The sequence below is a fragment of the Mytilus galloprovincialis genome, chromosome 2 (genome assembly GCF_965363235.1).
Source record: "Mytilus galloprovincialis chromosome 2, xbMytGall1.hap1.1, whole genome shotgun sequence".
NCBI lineage: Eukaryota > Metazoa > Mollusca > Bivalvia > Mytilida > Mytilidae > Mytilus > Mytilus galloprovincialis.
In genome coordinates this window covers 82,961,795-82,987,209 of record NC_134839.1, presented here as the reverse complement: position 1 = coordinate 82,987,209, position 25,415 = coordinate 82,961,795, and the positions used below count along the sequence as shown (strand labels likewise).

Sequence of the window (25,415 nt, the reverse complement as noted above, 5' to 3'; positions counted from 1 at the left end):
GCCAAATTAAACCAAACTTGGCCACAATCATCATTGGGGTATCTAGTTTAAAAATTGTGTCTGGTGACCCGGTCAACCAACCAAGATGGCCGCCATGGCTAAAAATAGATAATAGGGGTAAATTGCAGTTTTTGGCTTATAACTAAAAAATTAAAGCATTTAGAGAAAATCTGAAATGGGGTTCAATTGTTTATCAGGTCAAGATCTATCTGCCCTGAAAATTTGAGATGAATCGAACAACCAGTTGTTGGGTTGCTGCCTCTGAATTGGTAATTTTAAGGAAATTTTGCTGTTTTTGGTTATAATCTTGAATAATATTATAGATAGAGATAAACAGTGAACAGCAATAATGTTCAGCAAAGTAAGATTTACAAATAAGTCAACACGACCGATATGGTCAGTTGACCCCTTTAGGAGTTATTGCCCTTTATAGTAAATTTTTTACATTTTTCATAAATTTTTGTAGATTTTTAGAAAATATTTTCCACTGTAATTACTGGGCCAAGTACATTATAGATAGAGATAATTGTAGCAACAAGAATGTTCGGTAAAGTAAGATCTACATGTATAAACACATCACCATCATCAAAACACAATTTTGTTATGAATTTATCTGTGTCCATTGTTTAATATGCACATAGACCAAGGTGAGCGACACAGGCTCTTGAGAGCCTCTAGTTTATTCATCATTTTTAATGCTAAATAATTCTGTTGGAAGTTTTCGTTTCTTAAATAGCAAAAAGGTGGACAAGATTATTGTTTTCAATCCAGATACGGCAAGAATTTTTGTTTTAAAAGGCAAAAACCAGAGTCAGATTTTTTCTGTCAAATATATATCTAGCACTGCCTTCTCAAACAAATGGTTCGTTCCTTAGACTATAAATCTATCTAGAGCTTATACTGACTGGGGATCATGATTCAGCTATGTTATTTCTAGTTAAAATAGGCTGGGGCGTTTGGGGTTACACATGTTTTCGTAGGTAACAATATTGCTGTGGAACTTTTTATCATGAAAGTGTAATAGAGTATAACTTTCTGTCTCAGGGAATTGTGAAATAGAAGTCAATACGTTCTTGCTCAATCCTGTTTCGCTTTGAAGATGTCATGATTGTCATCCTCAGTCTATCCATGTGTTACTGTAATTTGAATTTCAAAATGACTGAGCGGCGTTTTTACGGCGAACTGGTCAACTCCACCATAGCAAATCACATGAGTTTGACATAACCAGTAAATAACAGCAAAACATTTCATTATAAGTAAAGAATTGTGGCATAAAAAATAAATACACGGGAAATGGCAAAGTTCTCAAGTCTTGTCTGATTAATCAGTTTACAAAAAAAAAAAAGTCCAAGCAAAGGGGGGGCGTACGCCCTCTACGCCCCCCTCTGGATCCACCACAGGTCCTAACACAGATTATGTTTACTCTATTACAGGTTTTATACGAAAGGTGTATGGTAAACTCCTAACACAGATTATGTTTACTATATTACAGGTTTATACGAAAGGTGTATGATATACTCCTAACACAGATTATGTTTACTATATTACAAGTTTTACACGAAAGGTGTATGGTAAACTCCTAACACAGATTATGTTTATGTTTACTATAATACAGGTTTTATACGAAAGGTGTATGGTATACTCCTAACACAGATTATGTTTACTATATTACAGGTTTTATACGAAAGGTGTATGGTATACTCCTAACACAGATTATGTTTACTATATTACAGGTTTTATACGAAAGGTGTATGGTATACTCCTAACACAGATTATGTTTACTATATTACAGGTTTTATACGAAAGGTGTATGGTATACTTCTAACACAGATTATGTTTACTCTTGGAATAATGTCTATATTTTTGTATATGTAAGTGTGTTTCTTAATGACATTTTACTCCTCATTTGTTTAGTTTTAAAAAGTGTAATAATGTGACAGATTATCATTTTTTTTATACCCCTGCTTTGAAAAAAAAGGGGGGTATACTGTTTTACCTCTGTCTGTCCTTCCGTCAGTCCGTCAGTCCGTCCTTCCCATGAATATTTTTCGTTGCATTTTTCTCAGGAACTACAATATAAGGATTTCTGAAATTTGGTTTCAGGGTTTATATAAGTCTGCTACACCGTTTGATGCCTTTTCAGATTCATCACTCGACAACTTCCTGTTTACCGAACACTTGTATTATTTTACACATGATAACCAAGTTGAAAATTTTCGTCACATTTTTCTCAGGAACTACAATACAAGGATTTCTGAAATTTTGTTTCAAGGTTTATATAAGTATGCTATACTGTGTGATGCATTTTCAGATTCATCACTCAACAACTTCCTGTTTATCGAACACTTGTACTATTTTACACATGATAACCAAGTTGAAAATTTTCATCGCATTTTTCTCAGGAACTACAATACAAGGATTTCTGAAATTTGGTTTCAGGATTTATACAAGTCAGCTATACCGTGTGATGCGTTTTCAGATTCATCACTCAACGACTTCCTGTTTACCGAACACTTGCATATTTTTACACTATTAAAATTGTCCACTTGCGGCGGGGGTATCATCAGTGAGCAGTAGCTCACAGTTTCACTTGTTTCTTCTGGTTATGAGTGACAATGTCACATGACAGAGCCATTAGTGGATTATGAAATTCCTACCATTATGGAGTGCTTGTGCTTACCCCATTGCTTTTTTATGTCCCTACCACGGCTCCGAGGCATATAGTTTTACCATAGTCTGTCTGTAAGTCTGTATTTGCCAGACATGCCCTACCAAATTTATTTTTGTCTGCCTGATGTTTGGCTGAAATGTACAAGAATAAATGAGGGAATGTTTGTTGAATTTTCTCAGTAATTACAAATAAGAGCTTTCCAGAATTGGCTATCAAGCTTACTATTCTATATTGTATACTTATTGACTGGGTATGAGTGGAATAGTAAGTTTATTGTCCTGAGAAGCGACTATTGTCTTGAGGCGTAGTCGAGGGCAATAGTTGTATCCGAGGGACAATACACTAACTATTTCACAAATATCCAGTCAGTAAGTGTTTTATTATATCGAAAAATACAATAGACAATGAATGGCAGTGATAAATCAACTATCGTAATATTAAAAAGAAGAAACCAAACAATAACGTTTACTTCATAGATATGTACAAATGCTAAGGCTATGTCAACCTTATACAATAGGTAAAATATGACGTCGCTACTCCCGCATTATTTCAAAATCCTCCAATCGTGTAGATGCATTTAAAATTCGGCGAAATATAATGATGCCTGTGGTCAAATAGTTTCAACCAGGTCCAAAGGTTGGAAATTTTTTACCAGTCCAATTGTTCAAAGCTTGTAATTTGCAAAATAGTGAAAATATTGCATACTTATTTTATACAGAAAATGATAACTGAGGTATAATAAAGTGATTTTATGCCCCTGCTGTGTCAGAGGGAGCATTAAGTTTTACCCTTGGACATCAATCTGTACGTATGTACGTTCCAAAGTCGGTTTCCATTCTCTAACTTTAGTTTGCCTCTATCAAATGATATTTAACTGATACACAATTCTTATAACCACAAAATACAGATCAAGCATGAATTTTGATGGTTTTGCTTTAACCGTTCAAGAGTTACACTGAATTTTGTCGTTTCTGTTCTCTTACTTAAGTTGCCTCAACCAAATGTTATGAGACTTATAGACAATTGTTATTACCACAAAACTCAGATCAAGTACAAATTTGGATAGCTCCACTTTTACTGTTCCTCAATTATGTCTTTTTTAACTTTATATGATGTGCAAGCGGGAGCATCATCTGTGTCCCATGAACACATTCCCCATTTTTTTTCTTATTATATAGCCATGGCTTTTTAACTTCCTGTGTACCAAAAACTTATGTCAGAGGTATCTCTAGTTTATTTTTACTGCCAGTGAATGTCAACAACAAAGAAAAGTAAAGTTTTTATTCATGTTATGAAGAATAATTTCAAAATATAAACATGATAAATAGTAAATTGTTCTGCCTACACCAAAATCTTAGTGAACTCATCATGATGCCCTGTACATTGTATGTCTGTTTTATTTCTATAAGAAATTAGAAACCTGATTCTATGTTGTTTGCTAATTTTGTGAAGACTATGTACTTTTAAAGATGTGAAAATTTCAAATTTTAAGATATCAGATCATGCTTTTCAGACCAGAAGTACGAGAGTATTCCAAACAACACATTTGGTTATGGATCCTTGCTTTGTAAGTAATTTTAATATTTAACATTTTTCTGATGCCAAAGCAGTCATTTAAATTGTCCCTATAAGAAAAATAATACTGCCACACCTGTTATTCCACAGCCTGAATGGTTTTTGAGAACTTGAAACTTAGTACACATGTTTCCTATCATGTGATCTTTCTAATTTTAATGCCAAATTAGAGTTTTTACCCCAATTTCACGGTCCACTGAACATAGAAAATGATAGTGCAAGTTTCAGGTTAAAGTTTTCGGTCAAGGTAGATTTTGATGAAGTTGAAGTCCAATCAACTTGAAACTTATTATACATGTTCCCTATGATATGATCTTTCTAATTTTAATGCCAAATTAGAGTTTTTGTCGAGCCTGCAACTTTTGTTGCAGTAAGCTCGACATAGGGATAGTGATCCGGCGGCTACGGCGGCGGCGGCATTAGCTAACTTCTTAAAAGCTTTATATTTTAGAAGGTGGAAGACCTGGATGCTTCATACTTTGTATATAGATGCCTCATGTTACGAAGTTTCCGTCAGTCACATGTCCAATGTCCTTGACCTCATTTTCATGGTTCAGTGACCACTTGAAAAAAAAGTTCAGATTTTTTGTAATGTTGAATTCTCTCTTATTATAAGTAATAGGATAACTATATTTGATACGTGCATACCTTGCAAGGTCCTTATGTCTGTCAGACAGTTTTCACTTGACCTCGACCTCATTTCATGGATCAGTGAACAAGGTTAAGTTTTAATGGTAAAGTCCATATCTTAGATACTATAAGCAATAGGGCTAGTATATTCGGTGTATGGAAGGACTGTAAGGTGTACATGTCCAACTGGGAGGTGTCATCTGACCTTGACCTCATTTTCATGGTTCAGTGGTTATAGTTAAATTTTTGTGTTTTGGTCTGTTTTTCTTATACTATATGCAATAGGTCTACTATATTTTTTGTATGTAATAATTGTAAGGTGTACCTGTCTAGCGGGCAGATGTCATGTGACCATGCCCTCATTTTCATGGTTCAGTGGTCAAAGTTAAGTTTTTGAGTTTTGGTCTTTTTATCTAATACTATATGCCATAGGTCAACTATATTTGGTGTATGGAAATATTTTATGATCTTTATGTCAGTCGCGCAGGTTTTATTTGGCCGTGACCTCATTTTCACGGTTTATTGCACAGTGTTAAGTTTTTGTGTTTTGGTCTATTTTTCTTAAACTATAAGTAATAGGTCAGCTATATATGTTGTATAGAAGCATTGTTAGCTGTACATGTCTGCCTGGCATGGTTCATCTGACCTTGACCTCATTTTCAAGGTTCATTGGTCTTTGTTTAGTTATCTTGGTTAATGTTAAGTTTATGTGACAGTTGTATTAAAGCTAAGCTTTATACTTTGGACTATCAACATAATATCAATGATTAGTATAGAAGGCGAGACATTTCAGCGTGTGCACTCTTGTTACCCCAAATTCACGGTCCACTTAACATAGAAAATGATAACGCAAGTGGAGCATACGTGTACTATAGACACATTCTTGTTGTAATGTTAAATTCTCTCTTATTATAAGTGATAGGATAACTATATTTGGTATGTGGGTACCCTGCAAGGTCCTCATGCTTGTCAGACAGTTTTCACTTGACCTCGACCTCATATCGTGGATCAGTGAACAAGGTTAAGTTTTGGTGGTCAAATCCATATCTCAGATACTATAAGCAATAGGTCTGGTATATTCAGTGTATGGAAGGACTGTAAGGTGTATATGTCCAACTGGCAGGTGTCATCTGACCTTGACCTCATTTTCATGGTTCAGTGGTTAAAGTTTAGTTTTTGTGTTTTGGTCTGTTTTTCTTATGCTATATGCAATATGTCTACTATATTTGGTGTATGGAATAATTGTGATGTGTATATGTCTAGCTGACAGATGTCATCTGACCTTGACCTCTTTTTCATGGTTCAGTGGTCAAAGTAAAGTTTTTGAGTTTTGGTATATTTTTCTAATACTATATGCAACAGGTCAACTATATTTAGTGTATGGAAATATTTTATGATCTATATGTCAGTTGTGCAGATTTTATTTGACCTTTACCTCATTTTCATGGTTTATTGCTATTTGTTATTTGTGTTTTGGTCTGTTTTTCTTAATTTATAAGCAGTAGGTCAACTATATTTGTTGGATGGAAGAATTGTTAGCTGTACATGTCTGCCTGGCATGGTTCATCTGAACTTGACCTCATTTTCATGGTTCATTGCAGTGATATTGTTTGCCTCAAATAACAGCCGAAATTCGGCCTTTTCCCCTAGAGAAAATTCCCAATTTCTAAAAAAAATGGCTTAAGATTCCTCCCAAAAAGGTCTACATTTTCCCCAAACAGTAATGGCATTGGTAGTAATGTTTGTAAATATCGTATTCATGTTATTATTTTGATATTAAAAAGCACTTTTGAGATCCGGTTTTCTGATCAGAATCATCATGGTGTTTGTAACACATGTGGTTTTCAATGCATTAAGTACCATTATTGCTTTTGTTTCTTTCCCCTCTCTGAAAAGTGTCTTCCGGGTTGAAAATGTCTGACAACCAAAATATACATGAAAAAACAGTGCAAAAAAGACAGCAAAGGTCAGCAAAAAATCGGAGATGTGTTTAGAATAATATTTCCCAATTTCAATAAAAAATATGCATTTTTCCCAATAAAAAACAGTAGAGGTAGTTTTGAAAAAAGACAACAATATCACTACATTGATCAATGTTTAGTTTTCTTGGTTAATGTTGAGTTTATGTGACAGTTGTAATAAAGCTATATTCAGGACTATCAACATTAAATCAATGATAAGTAAAGAAGGCGAGACATTTCCGTGTGTGCACTCTTGTTGGGTAAAGATTGCATACAATGAAATAAAAAATCTCTGGTTCTGAATAGACATTTAAATCTATGAAGGTTTATCAATACCATTGATAGTTCAGACAAAAAGTCGGAGTAATGTTATCATTCTTTAGTTCGGATCCAGTTAATGTCAAGAAATTTATAAATGATATGTTATAATTAGATATTGAAGTTACAATATGATGTGTATTTGAATTGCTGTACTTGTCAAGAAACTTTTATTCATTGAAAATTACATTAGTAATGCATTGCATATGAATCTGTTATGCTTAAAGGGTTAATTACAATGTATAATCATAAACAAAGGAAGATAACTTCAACTTAAATTTTGAATTTTGAATTGAAATGATAAAAAAAAAATATGAGGTTTTACAGTTCTTCTATAAAAGCATGCAAAACAAAACATTGATCAACTTGCTTGCTATGTTTGCTTGGTTGTTTGCAAACAATAGGTAGGTGGAGTTTCTGTCTGTTTTTATATTTACTGGGATTTGATTGGACGATAAGAATTTGCATGACATGAAATGAATTTCATGTTTATTGTCCAATCATATTCCAGTAAATAGTAAACACACTGAAATAGACTACCTACCTGTTGTTTACAAACACCCAAACAAATATAGCAAGCAAGTTAATCAATTGTTTGTTTTGCATGCTTTAAAAGAAGAACTGTAATGTAAATTCAAATTTTGGCAATATGAAAGCAATATTTACCCTTAGCACTTTGATTATTTGTTTGTTTCTGGCTACCTGTTAGCCTGTCTTAATTCTAACAAAAATAATACATTTTTAATAAAAATCCGGTATACTTGGTCATGACTGTCAAAATTGCTTCATGGCAAGAAAACCTGTAGTAAGGGTTTATTGGAACTTATCAGCCTTACTTTCGCTTAAAACTATCTATTATTTTTGTCTTGACAGAGACAAACATCAATAATAAAGCAAACAAACTAGCTTAGTTAGCACAGTGCATGTTCTCTTATTATATGATCTTAAGAATCAGCACAGTGTATGTTCTCTTATTGTATGATCTTAAGAATCAGCACAGTGCATGTTCTCTTATTGTATGATCTTAAGAATCAGCACAGTGTATGTTCTCGTATTGTATGATCCTAAGAATCAGCACAGTGCATGTTCTCTTATTGTATGATCTTAAGAATCAGCACAGTGCATGTTCTCTTATTATATGATCCTAAGAATCAGCACAGTGCATGTTCTCTTATTGTATGATCTTAAGAATCAGCACAGTGTATGTTCTCTTATTGTATGATCTTAAGAATCAGCACAGTGTATGTTCTCTTATTGTATGATCTTAAGAATCAGCACAGTGTATGTTCTCTCATTGTATGATCTTAAGAATCAGCACAGTGCATGTTCTCTCATTATATGATCTTAAGAATCAGCACAGTGCATGTTCTCTCATTGTATGATCTTAAGAATCAGCACAGTGTATGTTCTCGTATTGTATGATCTTAAGAATCAGCACAGTGTATGTTCTCTTATTGTATGATCTTAAGAATCAGCACAGTGTATGTTCTCGTATTGTATGATCTTAAGAATCAGCACAGTGCATGTTCTCGTATTGTATGATCTTAAGAATCAGCACAGTGCATGTTCTCTTATTATATGATCTTAAGAATCAGCACAGTGCATGTTCTCTTATTATATGATCCTAAGAATCAGCACAGTGCATGTTCTCTTATTCTATGATCCTAAGAATCAGCACAGTGCATGTTCTCTTATTGTATGATCTTAAGAATCAGCACAGTGGATGTTCTCTTATTGTATGATCTTAAGAATCAGCACAGTGTATGTTCTCTTATTGTATGATCTTAAGAATCAGCACAGTGCATGTTCTCTTATTGTATGATCTTAAGAATCAGCACAGTGCATGTTCTCGTATTGTATGATCTTAAGAATCAGCACAGTGCATGTTCTCTTATTGTATGATCTTAAGAATCAGCACAGTGTATGTTCTCTTATTGTATGATCTTAAGAATCAGCACAATGCATGTTCTCTTATTGTATGATCTTAAGAATCAGCACAGTGTATGTTCTCTTATTGTATGATCTTAAGAATCAGCACAGTGCATGTTCTCTTATTGTATGATCTTAAGAATCAGCACAGTGTATGTTCTCTTATAGTATGATCTTAAGAATCAGCACAGTGTATGTTCTCTTATTGTATGATCTTAAGAATCAGCACAGTGTATGTTCTCTTATTGTATGATCTTAAGAATCAGCACAGTGTATGTTCTCTTATTGTATGATCTTAAGAATCAGCACAGTGCATGTTCTCTTATTGTATGATCTTAAGAATCAGCACAGTGCATGTTCTCTTATTGTATGATCTTAAGAATCAGCACAGTGCATGTTCTCGTATTATATGATCTTAAGAATCAGCACAGTGCATGTTCTCTTATTGTATGATCTTAAGAATCAGCACAGTGTATGTTCTCTTATTGTATGATCTTAAGAATCAGCACAGTGTATGTTCTCGTATTATATGATCTTAAGAATCAGCACAGTGTATGTTCTCTTATTGTATGATCTTAAGAATCAGCACAGTGTATGTTCTCTTATTGTATGATCTTAAGAATCAGCACAGTGCATGTTCTCTTATTGTATGATCTTAAGAATCAGCACAGTGTATGTTCTCTTATTGTATGATCTTAAGAATCAGCACAGTGTATGTTCTCTTATTGTATGATCTTAAGAATCAGCACAGTGTATGTTCTCGTATTGTATGATCTGAAGAATCAGCACAGTGTATGTTCTCTTATTGTATGATCTTAAGAATCAGCACAGTGTATGTTCTCTTAATATATGATCCTAAGAATCAGCACAGTGCATGTTCTCTTATTGTATGATCTTAAGAATCAGCACAGTGTATGTTCTCTTATTGTATGATCTTAAGAATCAGCACAGTGTATGTTCTCTTATTGTATGATCTTAAGAATCAGCACAGTGCATGTTCTCTTATTGTATGATCTTAAGAATCAGCACAGTGCATGTTCTCTTATTGTATGATCTTAAGAATCAGCACAGTGCATGTTCTCGTATTGTATGATCTTAAGAATCAGCACAGTGCATGTTCTCGTATTGTATGATCTTAAGAATCAGCACAGTGTATGTTCTCGTATTGTATGATCTTAAGAATCAGCACAGTGTATGTTCTCTTATTGTATGATCTTAAGAATCAGCACAGTGTATGTTCTCGTATTGTATGATCTTAAGAATCAGCACAGTGTATGTTCTCTTATTATATGATCTTAAGAATCAGCACAGTGTATGTTCTCGTATTGTATGATCTTAAGAATTGCAAGATAAATATCACCATCAGTCTAGAAGTTTGTTAAATAGAGACAGTGAGTTTAATCCACCAACATTTGTCAAGTGTTAAATCTACTAATGATATCTTATGATTTTTTTTTAATTTGGCTACAGATTCAAATACATTTAACTCATATCTCCTCTTGTTCATAAAAAAAAAAATGATTATTAAATTAATTTTGTCATATTTCTATTGCAGTGTGATGACATTTATTATTTTGATTGTGTTGGCTTGTTGTGAAAATGTACGCAGAAGTTTCCCACTCAATATGATCTTTCTAGGATTGTTTGTGAGTAAAAAAAGTGATTAAAATTTGATAAAAATACAATATGAAATAGTTATTACATGGTAAATTGCATTGTTAGCACCCTCATATGTTCAATTCTCACCAGAATTTAATGAAACTCATATGATACGTTTATATTTTTTTACACATTTGGAAGTAAGTTGTTGTCAAATATTTTTAAAGAGTTAAGACCTTTTGAAATATTAATTACAATGGAAATCACATTGCATTTGTTCTGAAGCCTTCATTTCTCTAAGATATTAATAAAAAGTTTAAAGAACACACAAAAATTTGCTTATTTATGTTATTGCCATTTGTACCTTGGATATAATTTGGTAGTTATCATATGATCAAAACCACATGATGACTATATTTACTTTTCTTGACTTCTAATCTGTATTATTATATTATACGAGAAGTACAAAGTTATGACTATAGGTGTCAGTTTTAATTATTAGATATCTATTTCTTTGGATTGTGCTCTTTTTATTTTTTGCTGCACAGTTTCCTATTAGCATTAACCTGCTTTTACAATGTATTGGTTGTACATTATTTGCAACTGTTAAACAGAGTGTTTTTTGAAAATTCAGATTTTATTTCTTTTCAGACTTTTTTCGAAGCATTTTTACTCGGAACTGTGGCAGCGTAAGTTATAACTATATACTTCATAACTGTTATTTTGTTTAAATGTTATTTCCTTTCTGTTAGATAATATGGACTGATCAATCCATAACCAAATATATTGTCAAATGAGCTCTTCTTCTCGGCTTACTCTTCTCATATTGTAATATAAAGCAGTTAAGAGGACTATTTTTCATGATAAATTTCCATGATTTTTGTTTAGCCCGCAAGACATAGCTGTCCGAGATTCTGTCGTCAGTGTCAACAACATTTATGTTCAGTCTGTGGTTAAAGTTTAGTAGGTGTAATTAAAACTTTTAAGTTGTTTTTGTCAGTCACTGTAATTAATAGGTTAGCTATGCTTGATTTAAAGATTGCTTGTACAAAAAATGTACCTGAAGTGTAAGTGTCAATACAAAGAGGAGGTAGACGCTTGACTTGTTGATATTGAGATATAGTTTTACATGACCTAGTTGACAGCAATTTATGTTCACCTTAAGATAACTGCAGTTTCATAATATTTTTCATCTAATAAATAATGCAGTTGTAATTATGTATGAGAAATCTATATTTTCAGGTGTTATGAGGCAGATGAAGTTATGTATGCTGCTGCAATCACAGCAGTAAGTGATACATTTTTATTATTTACATAGGTAGACTGTTTTATTTACTCATCTAATAGAGTAGGTGATATTCCCTGAGCTCACAGTAGGGTGTTATTCCCTGAACTAAAAGTAATGGGTTATTCCCTGAACTGAACCGAGTATGTGATAATCCCTGACTTTACAAAGTAGGATGCAGTAACTAAATTTATTCTTTTTTTTTATTGGTTGGTTTCTCCACAAAAACAAGACAAAGCATCAAAGACAAAGAGCAAGTTAAATAGGAATGATGTTCTCATACTATAGATTAATATCAATATATCTGTCATCACTTACCTGTCTGTGGGTAGTAATACCCTTTAACGTCTGGCATCTAACAGTCATTTTTGGCTACCGTAAGCATCAAATTGGTTAACATTTTACTGTGATTCATCAAAATATCCGTATCAGGAATCATCAGAGGTCTCAAATTATTACGCTTTACCATCATTTGTTACTACCCGTATAGTGAGTTAAAACATAAACAAAAAATTCATGTAAATCAGTAATTATTCAGCATCTTAAACATCAATATTTCTTTAAATATACATGTATGTCATGTATGTTCTCTTCACAAGATAAAAGTTTTTACACTGTGGTATATTGTAATTTCATTTTTATAAAATCAATATTGTAAAAATTCAGTATTTTATGTCAGTTAGTTTACTACTGTAAATTCAGAAATTATTGCCAGGTTTTTATTATTGCGAAAAATGGGACAGAGATGTAAACGCAATAATTTAAAGTCACATTTTGAAATATTTTATATGAATTTAACAGGATTTTTCTCAAAATCGTAAAAATTAAAATCACATTTAAGTCAAAATTGACTAATCGCAATAATAAATGCACGCAATAATTTGTGAGTTTACAGTATATAAATGATTATGTAAATTACTTGACTTTTTGTCTTTTTTTATCTATAATATCCTCTATATCATATTTTCAGGTTGTAGTTTTAGGACTGACAATATTTGCTTTCCAGACAAAAGTAAGTGACTTTGATATGTACATAAAATACCTTTATTAAACTTAGTAACCATATATATATATATATGAGGTTACCCAGAAAATTTATAGTTTTTTACATTTTTTATTTGAGAATTTGATGTATGAAGTTTTAATTTAGCTTATAGAAGAGTTTTTCAAATTAGATGATTTACAGATCCATACACCTGATTTTGTAGAGTGCAAAATTCAGAAATTCTTTCATAAATCAACAAAATTTAAGTTGCTAAACTAACAGCTAGAATGTTTAAGACTTGCATTATTCCATAATTATAATCTAGTAATGTACATGTATTAGTAAAATTTTGCTTGTACTTCTGAGGTTTAAATTTGTAAGTCATTACTAGTACGTCCAAATATGTTATTTATAAAGATGAAACAGACCAGTCCAAATGGAAAAGGCTATTGGTAAAGGTAACAGAAGTTGGCCAAATATATATATTAATAAAGTTAACAGCCAAAAAATATTTGAATTCCATGCCTACCTGTATTTACAAAATGATGTTGGAGTCTTTAATAACTCTGATTATTGATACATGTACATAATATCTTTTCATATTTAACTGGTTTTTTTTTTGCCTTTTTCAGTGGGATTTCACAATGATGGGAGGAATGCTATGTGTATTACTTCTCGTGTTAATTGTTTTTGGAATACTGGCTGCAATCTTTCACAATAAGGTAAATTATAATGCAGAAAAAAACTTGTGTGAATTTGACTTCTTTGGGATTAATAAAACTGATTGGATAATAACAGCTTTTGGGTAACAGAGCCACACTGATTGAGTATGATAAACTTATATTTAACATGTCCAAATTATTTTCTCACTCTCTTTCAGTAATTTAGTACATGGATTATTTCTACCCTACCATTTAAGAGATTGAATAGTTTTAGTTTGTAAAAAGAATTGGAAACCAGTTTTATCCTTTAAACAAATAAATATACAAACATTTCATTACAGATTCTGAGTATGGTTTATGCATCAATTGGAGCCCTTATATTCTCTGCAGTAAGTATATATTATAAGTTAAATATAGAAATAAGGAAAATGGTATTATTACATGGCTACTTTTGATAGACCAAATGACATAGTTGTGACAAATTACAGGTCACTGTATGGCCTTCAACAATGGACAAATCCCATACTGTTTAATTTTATTTGAATTAATTTAAATTTCATTTGAATAATTCAGAAAAAAATCCTGTAAATTGTTTATAATGCTTGTTTCTATAACTGATAAAAATAATACTGCCATCATTTATAGACAAGAAGTTCAAAGAAAAAAAATTGAGAAAAATCCTCTATCAAACTACAATTAGATTTCACTCAATTAAAATTACCATTTACAGCTGATATGAACACATTTAGATGAATGGTATCCAAAAAAAAAGAGATAGAAGTTACCATGCTCACATTTAAACTCATAAGTGGAAAATAACTAACAACAAACAATGCCATGACAAAAAAAAAAGAAAGAAGAAAAGACTAACAAGTCCAACAGAACACTTAATAAAACTAACCCCCCACCCCTTCCCTGAAAAAAAAAGAAAACCAGTGGTTAAAACAGGTGCTCCAGAAGTGGTAGTGGTTAGCTATTCCTGCTCCAATTGATTTGTCTTCTATTTGCCTCTGGAGGAAATAACTGGGATTGTGACATTGCTATAGATAGACATGCTCCTCAAATCCTAAATTTGGATTAGTCAACACTTGTCTGTAAATATAATATAATGATTGTTTACCATTTAAAAGATGAAAGAAAATCCATAAAATATCTGAACATTGATAAAGAAGTTGACACTGACTGCCAGATAGAGGAAAAAGGATAAGTTTTTGAAAAAATAAGCCTATGATTTCTTTCATTATGATTGTACAGGTTATTTCAAGTTTAAATTTCTATATGTTCATTATATTATTTTCAGTACATTGTATTTGACACCCAGATGATGCTAGGAGGGAAACACAAGTACGCCTTGTCACCAGAAGAGTATATTTTTGCAGCCTTGAATCTGTATCTGGATATTGTCAATCTATTCCTCTTCATTTTGGCTATCTTCGGTGGATCCAGAGACTAAATCCAGAAATATGATTTTATAAGCACTGTACAAGTACAGATATTAAGTTATTGGTTTGGGTATTTCTAGTCTAAAATTTGTAATGTTTTATTTGTAACTTTACAGAAGTAAGAATCATTGACTGTGCAGAAATGATTAATTGCACAGAATTTTCTACCAGAATTTAAAGTTTTGCACTTTCTATTTTGATATGCATTACTTGTCTGTGGTAATAATATTAACACTTAGACCTAGGTAGTTTTTGTGTCTACAGCTTATATTTGGAAGATTGAAAAATCCTGATATACTTTTTAAAATGACAATAACATTCAAACTCAATGTTCATTGTTTGTAGCACTTTGTACAATATTTCATTGTGCATGGAAATTTACGCTGGTATATGCAAGGGTCCAGAAACAGTCAAATTTGTCAGACATGAAAGATTTAAATTACAAATAACTAGATTAAAACTACTAAAATGATTCAAACTGATAGAAGTTTTAAAATTTATCAAGCGCTTTTGTAGAAAATTGGTTTTCATTCGTTATAATTTATTTAATACTTACTGTAAATTGAGAAAGTATTGCGTGTATTTATTATTGCGATTTTGTTTTTTTCGACTTAAATGCGATTTTAATTTTTACGATTTTGAGAAAAATCCTATTAAATTCATATAGAATATTTCAAAATGGGAATTTAAATTATTGCGTTTACAACTGAGTTGCATTTTTCGCAATAATATAGACCTCACATTAATTTCTGAATTTACAGTATCCATTAATAATGTTGCTGCTCCATATTGTATGATTGTCCACATGACCCTCAAAGTCAGTGTTTTGATGCCACTGAGTATCTGGTAAATGATTGTTATGACATTGACCTTTGTTTTGATGCCACTGAGTATCTGGTAAATGATTGTTATGACATTGACCTTTGTTTTGATGCCACTGAGTATCTGGTAAATGATTGTTATGACATTGACCTTTGTTGGTGTCAAGTAGTTGAGATCTGACATTCAGGATTTTTTTTTTATCAAGTTTAGACAGTTAAGGATGTCTGCTGCTAAGTTTCAAAATAAATAACTTTCCACAAAACTAGTATATATTGATAGGGATTTAATTGAGGAATCAAAAAAGCAAAAAAAATATAGGGGTCAATGTGCTTGTTTTAGAGATATTAGTCATTGGAATTATGGCGGGAAAATGTTCTCTCTTGATTTTTCATAGCTTTATCATTGACCAGTTAAAGCTCTAAAAAACTATTAAAAAATAAATAAGATTTCATAAGACTTTTACAAATGACTTATAATTATACATGTAAAAGATAAATAAAAAGAAAAATGGGGGTTCATGAGCAAATTTTTTTAAGGCATTCAAATGGATAAAACCAGAGGATTTCAAAAATCTGACAAAATTTCCAAAACATGACAAGCAAACATCCTTAACTTCATTAATTGATTACTTTTAAGCAAAAACTGACAAAATTCCTTTCTTTTGAAAAATTTAACCATTTTACTTAGTTTCTTAAGAAAAAATAGAACATTGAATTTGATTTACTGTCGGCCTAGCCAAGATCAGATGTGCATTTCATATTGGGTCTATGTTATAGGCTTGTAAAGACAAGAAGATAAACTTTACATAAGTAATACATCTTTGAACTGAAGAAGAGAATGTAGGGCTTCACAATGAATATCAAATATTATGTATAGGTGTTACCGTTTTGAAAAAAAACACTAAAATACACGCTGAAAATGGGCAAAATTTCACTTTATGTTGTTTCATTTAAAATTTCGCTGTTTTTATCATTTGATAGTTAATAAGTGAACTTAATTTGAACTACATTATTGGTTCACTGTTACAGACAATTTATTCATCTTTCTTTTACTGGTTGTTGCAACAAAAAAACTTCAGTGGTTACAAAGTTATGATAAAAAGTTGAATACTATGCGCTTGTTATGCAATTTTGTACTTTTGATTTTAGCTTGCTCAGTGTAGTGATAAAAGAGTAAAATAAATCAAATTTATGCTATTATGTGTTTTGTTTTCTCTTTTAGTATATACATTATAAAAAAATACCTCATTTATCAAAATTGCAGTACCCTAGCTGGAGATATATGCCATCAAAGTTGGATATACAAATAAAGTGAAAAAATGTCTTGTCCGTAGACATGCATTCCCTAGTAAACTGGAAGCATAATTACATTAATGTTACATTGCTAAGTTCCTGTTCTTTTGTAGATATGAAAACACTACTAACATTTTTTTCTACCATCTATTAATAGAGGAAAAAATTCAAAAATATGTGAGAATGTCTTGTCCGTAGACACATGTCTTGTCCGTAGACATGTCTTTTTATCAATATTGCTTGGCTTCATGGGTCTTAATAAGTCCTATGTGTTGTTTAAACTTAGAAATATCTTATTTTTAATAAATAAATGATAATTTAAGTGTTCTCAATTTTTGTAAAATTACTTTACAGGAGTGGATTTTAAAAAGTGTCAGATTATCAGTCATAAAAAGCATACCTTATTTTACTCCAATATTGTTTATTCCAGTTGCTGCATACCTTAAAAGAATTAACTAAATCAAATGAAGAAAAAGTATTTCTCTCTCTTTAACTTTATCTTTTGCATTTCAGTATTAACAGCAGATGAGGAAGTGTCTACGGACAAGACACTTGTACCTAACAAGTATTAAATTCAATTATATGTCTCCTATGGAACTTAAATCTTATTTATAGGTGATGAAAGTTATCCATTCAAATTAAAACTCAGTATTTTCAACATAAATATAGTCACATTTAATTCTAACAGATTTTTTTTTTAACTGAAATTGTCTTGTCCGTAGACATCACCACAATATATTTGTATCCAATTTCCTTGAGTTCAGCATAATTTGATAGGTAAAATGTATGTTATTTTTTCAAGAGAACACATTCAACTATGTCAAAATTGAGTTTTAATAATAGTTTGATTGTTTTAAACAGTCAGAAATATGGATTTCAGTTAAAAGAATGTGTCTTCATTTTGGCTTAATCAATAAATTATTGAGATATGTAAAGAATTGTGGGTACATTTTTATATTTTCCAAAATTTAAAAAACACAACTTAAAATTTAATTAGTAACTTTTAATCTTAACTTTAACAATCATCTTTGAAAGCATTTAATTGAATATCATTAAAATGTCTTGTCCGTAGACATTATCAAAATGTATTTGTTTCCATTTTCCTCGAAGTTAAGCATCATTTGATAGATAAACCTGATAAAATGTATGTTTTTTTTCTTCAAGAGAACACTTTCAGCAATATCAAAATTAGGTTTTAATAATTCATTTCATTAAATATGAATACAATGTCTTGTCCGTAGACAAAACATATAAATTGTATTGCTAAGTTTGATTGTTTATTGTACGAATATGCATCAAGTTATTTTAATGTTCTATACACCAAAAGAAAGGTTTTTTTTGGAAGTTTTGTTATCTATAGATAAGTTTAGATACAGTTTTATCAGATAAGATTAATGATCAAAGTAAGCTACTGTTGTTTGAAATAACTGTGAGTTAAACATGTTCTTGTCAATTTTTTTTCAATTAAAATGTTTGATATTCAATAATTCATAACATATTTTGTTGTCTTTGTCATTGACCAAAAATCTGACACTGGTGACAATGTCTTGATGGCAACCATTAAAGAAAATTATACAGTTTTTAAACACCATTTATTTAATAAAAATATTAAATATTTCTTCCAAAACTGGATCTAGTTATATAAATGCTTCCAGTGTTAGCCTAACGATGGCAATTTTTCATAATTTAAACCATTTTTGAACCAAAATATCAAAAGAGTTTTTCCCTGAGGTGATACTCATTTTTAACTTCATGTGAAACACAAAATGCACATCTGATTGTGGCTAGGCCGTGTGCAATAAGCCTTCCTAGAAATGCCCCTTTATTTTTAATGAGTACAAGAAATCCATGAAATATGAAATAATATAGGGTTATTGCATGAATATTGGGGAATATTGTCCCGAGTAGAATTTTATATTGCACGAGCTTGCGAGTGCAATATATGTTCTGCAATAACCCTTTTATTGTATAGCAATATAATATTTGAAAGTAAAAATTGGTTTAAACTAAGATTTTTGTCATTGATGACGTCATGAATTTTGACGATTTATTGCACTAGTGCAATATTATAGGGTTATTGCATGAATATTGGGGAATATTGTCCCGAGTAGAATTTTATATTGCACGAGCTTGCGAGTGCAATATATGTTCTACGAGGGACAATATTCCCCAATATTCATGCAATAACCCTTTTATTGTATAGCAATATAATATTTGAAAGTAAAAATTGGTTTAAACTAAGATTTTGTCGTTAATGACGTCATGAATTTTAAAGATTTATTGCACTAGTGCAATATTAGAATTTATTGCACGGTAACTTTTGGTTACGTTCTGTGGAAAATATTATATTGCTATACAATAATATAATTTATTGCACGCTTACTTTTGGTTACTTTCTGTGGGAAATATTATATTGCTATACAATAATTCAAGTTACAAAAATAAGATGTTGAGTTCAAGTAATTCATGCTATTCCTTGCCAATATTTACACCGACACCTGCTAATACATTTTTCTGTGTATTCTCATTTGTATTTATATACACACTGACCCCTGAAATTTCAAGCTATTCAAAATTATTTTGATTATAGAGGTAAATTAACCAGATGTTTAATCTGAAAACTATAGTGCACTGCAGAAAGGTCACTTGTGATATTACTTTGATATATAAAGGAAGATCAAGGACCAGGTTGAATAAGACATTTTGAACTAAGATGGCCACATAGTTTGGGTCAAAGTATACATAAGTAATAACTTTACTAAAAATATTATATAGTACCCATCTTCATAAAACATTTTGAAGCAACATATATCTTTTTGGATAAATCTCTTTCTCATATCTAAATATCAATGAAAAGATCTATTAAAAGATGAGGCTATTTTGGCAGTTTTTATACGACTGCAAAAATTGAAAAACTTTTGGTCATATATTCACTGTGCTTAAACGGCTGTGGGTAACTTAAGTTACCCACAGCCCAAGATGGCGGACTCTAAACTCGTTGATATTTAATTCATACAAAATGTACCTTTTGCGACGTTTTTCATGCAGAATGTAAATATTTATAGGATTATTGAATAAAGAAATAACTAACAATTACCATACATTTGTTAATATAGAGTTCACTAAAGCACAAGGCCAACTTTAAAAGATGCATAAGACGTCCGTAACTTTTTGATCGAAACTAAGCAGACTGTCCGTAACTTTATTTTCAGATGAGGGTAACTTTTGATTTAAAATTTTAAGAATTATAATTTCAACAATTAGAAGACAATTAACATCATATTTGTAACCTTCACGGCCGTTTATACTACTCATTCACCACCAAATGTGATTTTATTAACGCATCATACTTACACCACAGAGGTTTTATGCGGGGTTTGTGGTACGCGATCCTGGTTATGGTTTGAACTTTTATTAACTGATGTGCGTCTTATCGACGGTTTCGATTCGCACCATGGATTTGTCATACTCTTTAATTTTTATACACCCGTCGTCTTTTAGACGGGACGTATTATGGTATACCGTTGTCCGTCCATCCGTCCATCCGTCTGTCCGTCCGTCCGTCTGTCTGTCCGTCCGTCCGTCGTCCACACTTCGGACAATAACTCAAAAACACTTTCACCAATTTCCATGAAACTTAAGTGAATTGTTTATATCTATTGACGTAAGCTCCCTTTCGTTTTTTTTTAATTTCAGATTTTAAGTTTTGAATTTATGGGGCTTTATTCATAAAAAAAGGGGGGATTTTCAACACTTCGGACAATAACTCAAAAAGGCTTTCACCAATGTCCATGAAACTTTGGTGAATTGTTTATATCTATTGATGTAAGCTCCCTTTCAATTTTTATAAATTTCAGATTTTAAGTTTTGGATTTATGGGGCTTTATTCATAAAAAAGGGGGATTTTCAACACTTCGGACAATAACTCAAAAAGGCTTTCACCAATGTCCATGAAACTTTGGTGAATTGTTTATATCTATTGATGTAAGCTCCCTTTCAATTTTTATAAATTTCAGATTTTACATTTCCGTGTTATGAATTTTTATGCTTAAAAAAGGGGGGATTTTCGAATTTTGGGACAATAACTTACACTTTCACAAAATTTTATGCAACTTTGATAAATTGTTTATATCTATTGACATAAGCTCCCTTTCCATTTTTATAAATTTTAGATTTTACGTTTTCTTAAGTAATGAATTTTTATACCTAAAAAAGGGGGATTTTATGAAACTTTGGTGAATATATTAATGTAACATCCCTTTTGATTTGTATATATATTTATACCCCCGCTTTAAAAAAGGGGGGGTATACTGTTTTACCTCTGTCTGTCAGTCCGTCCGTCCGTCAGTCAGTCCGTCATTCAGTCCGTCAGTCAGTCCGTCCCATGAAACTTTCGTCACATTTTTCTCAGGAACTACACATCCACCCTTTCTGTAATTTGGTATCAACATTTATATATGTCAGCCACACCGTGTGATGCGTTTTCAGATTCATCACTTGACAACTTCCTGTTTACCGAACACTTGTCTGATTTTACACATGATAGCCAACTTGAAAATTTTCGTCACATTTTTCTCAGGAACTACAATACAAGGATTTCTGAAATTTGGTTTCAGGATTTATATAAGTCAGCTATACCGTGTGATGCGTTTTCAGATTCATCACTCGACAACTTCCTGTTTACCGAACACTTGTATGATTTTACACATGATAGCCAAGTTGAAAATTTTCGTCACATTTTTCTCAGGAACTACAATACAAGGATTTCTGAAATTTGGTTTCAGGATTTATATAAGTCAGCTATACCGTGTGATGCGTTTTCAGATTCATCACTCGACTACTTCCTGTTTACCGAACACTTGTATGATTCTACACATGATAACCAAGTTAAAAATTTTCGTCACATTTTTCTCAGGAACTACAATACAAGGATTTCTGACATTTGGTTTCAGGATTTTTATAAGTCAGCTATACCGTGTGATGCGTTTTCAGATTCATCACTCGACAACTTGTTTACCGAACACTTGTATGATTTTACACATGATAGCCAAGTTGAAAATTTTCGTCACATTTTTCTCAGGAACTACAATACAAGGATTTCTGAAATTTGGTTTCAGGATTTATATAAGTCAGCTATACCGTGTGATGCGTTTTCAGATTCATCACTCGACTACTTCCTGTTTACCGAACACTTGTATGATTCTACACATGATAACCAAGTTAAAAATTTTCGTCACATTTTTCTCAGGAACTACAATACAAGGATTTCTGAAATTTGGTTTCAGGATTTTTATAAGTCAGCTATACCGTGTGATGCGTTTTCAGATTCATCACTCGACAACTTCCTGTTTACCGAACACTTGCATATTTTTACACTATTAATATTATCCACTTGCGGCGGGGGTATCATCAGTGAGCAGTAGCTCGCAGTTTCACTTGTTCTAGTTGATCTTATAAATTCATTTAAAGCATAAAAGACAAGTTAAAAGAGCAACGGGCGTATCATGCGCTAAAGCGCAGCCCTTTATTTTAGTTTTATTATCTGTTTGCGGTTTATTTTCACCCCTGTTTCTTTTTTATGTGTATTTTGATGAATACTCTTTGACGCTGCTCGGTATTTATATATCCCAGCAATAAGTTATAGTGTTATGTTTTTTTGAATACGTTTCCTAGTATGTTTTTTTTTATTATTTCTCTTTGTATGTTATCAGGGATTGTTAAACTATTAAATTACTCTGTTGTCTTAGTTATTTATATTTTCATATACTATTTCTAATTGTTACACTATTTTGATTGCTCTATTCCTTTTATGTCACTGAATTTTAACTATTGTGTCTTTTTGTTTAGTTCAATGTAATGAAATTTAATGCAACTTGCATACAAGTGAAATATGCAGCTAGCTGTAAAACTAGGTTTTATACATTTTTACAAAATGTCCTTTCTTCAAGTTTTCTCATTTACTGCAAATCTATAAAGTTCGAGCATCGAATGCAACAGGCCACTATAAATTGTAATCGAATCGTCATTGGACTTGGAATTAAGTGATTTTTTTTTAATTAAATGGAAATGAATATCTTTTGAATATAATTGTTTTTGGCTGAACCTTTGATAATTGTCATGCAATTGGGCAATTTTGGCCCCCTCCCCAAAAACAAAATAATCCCGGCTTTACGCATGATCTACTCTTGTCATTTGCTGGCAGAAAATCAATTAGTGCATTCAGCATTTGTAACCGGGTGCATACACGCCACATGCATGTGTAAAAAGTACTTGTGTAGTCTACTTGTTCAAAAATAAAAAAGATCAACAATGATGTGTCAACAGATTATCTGCAATGGTAGGAAACCACCCTCCGAACTTGACGATTTGGGTATCCCGACTTTATAAAAAATCAAACCCGAGTTAAGCGGATTTATCGTTATTTTTTTCATACTATCCCAATTTTGTCTTCCATTCTAATTCAAATGAATTATATCATACTAAAGATCTACTTCATTTCTGATTATGTATTTGGTGCAATCTCTATCATAACGTTACATTACATCCACGTATGTCGATTCTTTGAAAGTTACGGACATTCCTATTGGTATAATGAAAAAAGTTACGGACAAGTTGTTTTTAAGTTACGGACAGCCTAAGCGTTTTTTCAAATCGTGCTGTGATCGTTTATTTTGTAGAATTTAATCACCTGTTAAGTTTAGGGGTTTCCCTAAACGATTAATACAACTTTTTAATTCAGTGGTTTAATTGATGCATCCATGGTATTGTTATTCTATAGAAGAGAAGTCCCTAACCGACGCAAGGCGGCTCCATCTTGGGCTGTGGGTAACTTAAGTTACCCACAGCCGTTTAAGCACAGTGATATTGGTATGACGTTGGCGTCGTCGTCTGAAGACGTTTGGTTTTCGCACTATAACTTTAGTAAAAGTAAATAGAAATCTATGAAATTTAAACACAAGGTTTATGACCATAAAAGGAAGGTTTGGATTGATTTTGGGAGTTTTGGTCCCAATAGTTTAGGAATTAGGGGCCAAAAAAAGGGCCCAAATAAGCATTTTTCTTGGTTTTCGCACACAATAACTTTAGTATAAGTTAACAGAAATCTAAGAAATTTAAACACAAGGTTTATGACCACAACAGGAAGGTTGGGATTGATTTTGGGAGTTTTGGTCCCAACAGTTTAGGAATTAATGGCCAAAAGGGTCCAAAATTAAAGTTTGTTTGATTTCATCAAAAAGTGAATTATTGGGGTCCTTTGATATGCCAAATCTAACCGTGCATTTAGATTCTTAATTTTTGGTCCTGTTTTCAAATTGGTCTACATTAAGGTCCAAAGGGTCCAAAATTAAACTTAGTTTGATTTTAACAAAAATTGAATTCTTGGGGTTCTTTGATATGGTGAATCTATACATGTACTTAGATTTTTGATTATGGGCCCAGTTTTCAGGTTGGTCCAAATTGGGGTCCAAAATTAAACTTTGTTTGATTTCAACAAAAATTGAATATGTGGGTTTTTTTAATATGCTGACTTGTTGTGTCCATCATATGCAACTATTCCAGTCATAATTACGTTCGATAACTCTGCATGTTACTGGTTTAATTAGGATTATGTAAAATTTACTGGTTACTCGATGAATGATTTAAAGAATATTAAACAATTAAATTCATTTCACCTCGGTTATTTAATATCCATTCGAGGTCTTCTTTTATAAATATAATATAATATCGTAATGTATTTCATCGAGAACACTAATCTACATTGGTATTATTACTATTTATTATATATAGGTATTGTCCAAACTTACATCGTTGATCACGTTGATGTTATGACTTAATCAGTATCTCCTTAATCTAGCTATGCCCTTGGCTATCATTTTAGTGACTATAACATGTTACATTTAATTGCAATGTAAACAGTGAAATTAAATTATATTATGTGCATGTACAAAATAAGGGTTGAACATCGTCCACGTTTGAAAATTATTTGGTCGCCATTTTTTCTTCAAAATTTTATAAAATAAAGAGCATGTAACAGCTTTATCAAAAGGAACCAATGTTTGATTCTATGCTGCTTTAAGGTAAGACACTGACTTAAAATGCGAGCATCCAACGGTTATTTGATTCTCAATGCAACAATCTTACAAAATATATTTTTACCATGTCGTCCCACTCTGTCAATGAGGTCGCCATCTTGAAAAATAATACAAGATTTTCTGAAAATGACTGATTTTCAAATCAGTTTGG

At 31.7% G+C, this 25,415-nt stretch overlaps 1 protein-coding gene across 3 annotated transcripts in view; it reads left to right on the top strand.

Moving 5' to 3' along the window:
• The window catches only part of LOC143064612 (protein lifeguard 1-like), a 28,287-nt gene extending 11,212 nt beyond the window's left edge, over positions 1-17,075 (top strand). For all 3 annotated transcript variants that reach the window (XM_076237548.1, XM_076237546.1, XM_076237547.1), the window contains exons 3-11: positions 1,793-1,871; positions 4,185-4,238; positions 10,640-10,730; positions 11,335-11,372; positions 11,926-11,971; positions 12,939-12,980; positions 13,586-13,675; positions 13,957-14,004; positions 14,916-17,075. In XM_076237548.1, coding sequence (XP_076093663.1) covers positions 1,793-1,871; positions 4,185-4,238; positions 10,640-10,730; positions 11,335-11,372; positions 11,926-11,971; positions 12,939-12,980; positions 13,586-13,675; positions 13,957-14,004; positions 14,916-15,068 — 641 coding nt within the window. In that variant the 3' untranslated portion in view covers positions 15,069-17,075. The remainder of the gene's footprint in view (positions 1-1,792; positions 1,872-4,184; positions 4,239-10,639; positions 10,731-11,334; positions 11,373-11,925; positions 11,972-12,938; positions 12,981-13,585; positions 13,676-13,956; positions 14,005-14,915) is intronic.
• Positions 17,076-25,415: the final 8,340 nt, after the last annotated feature.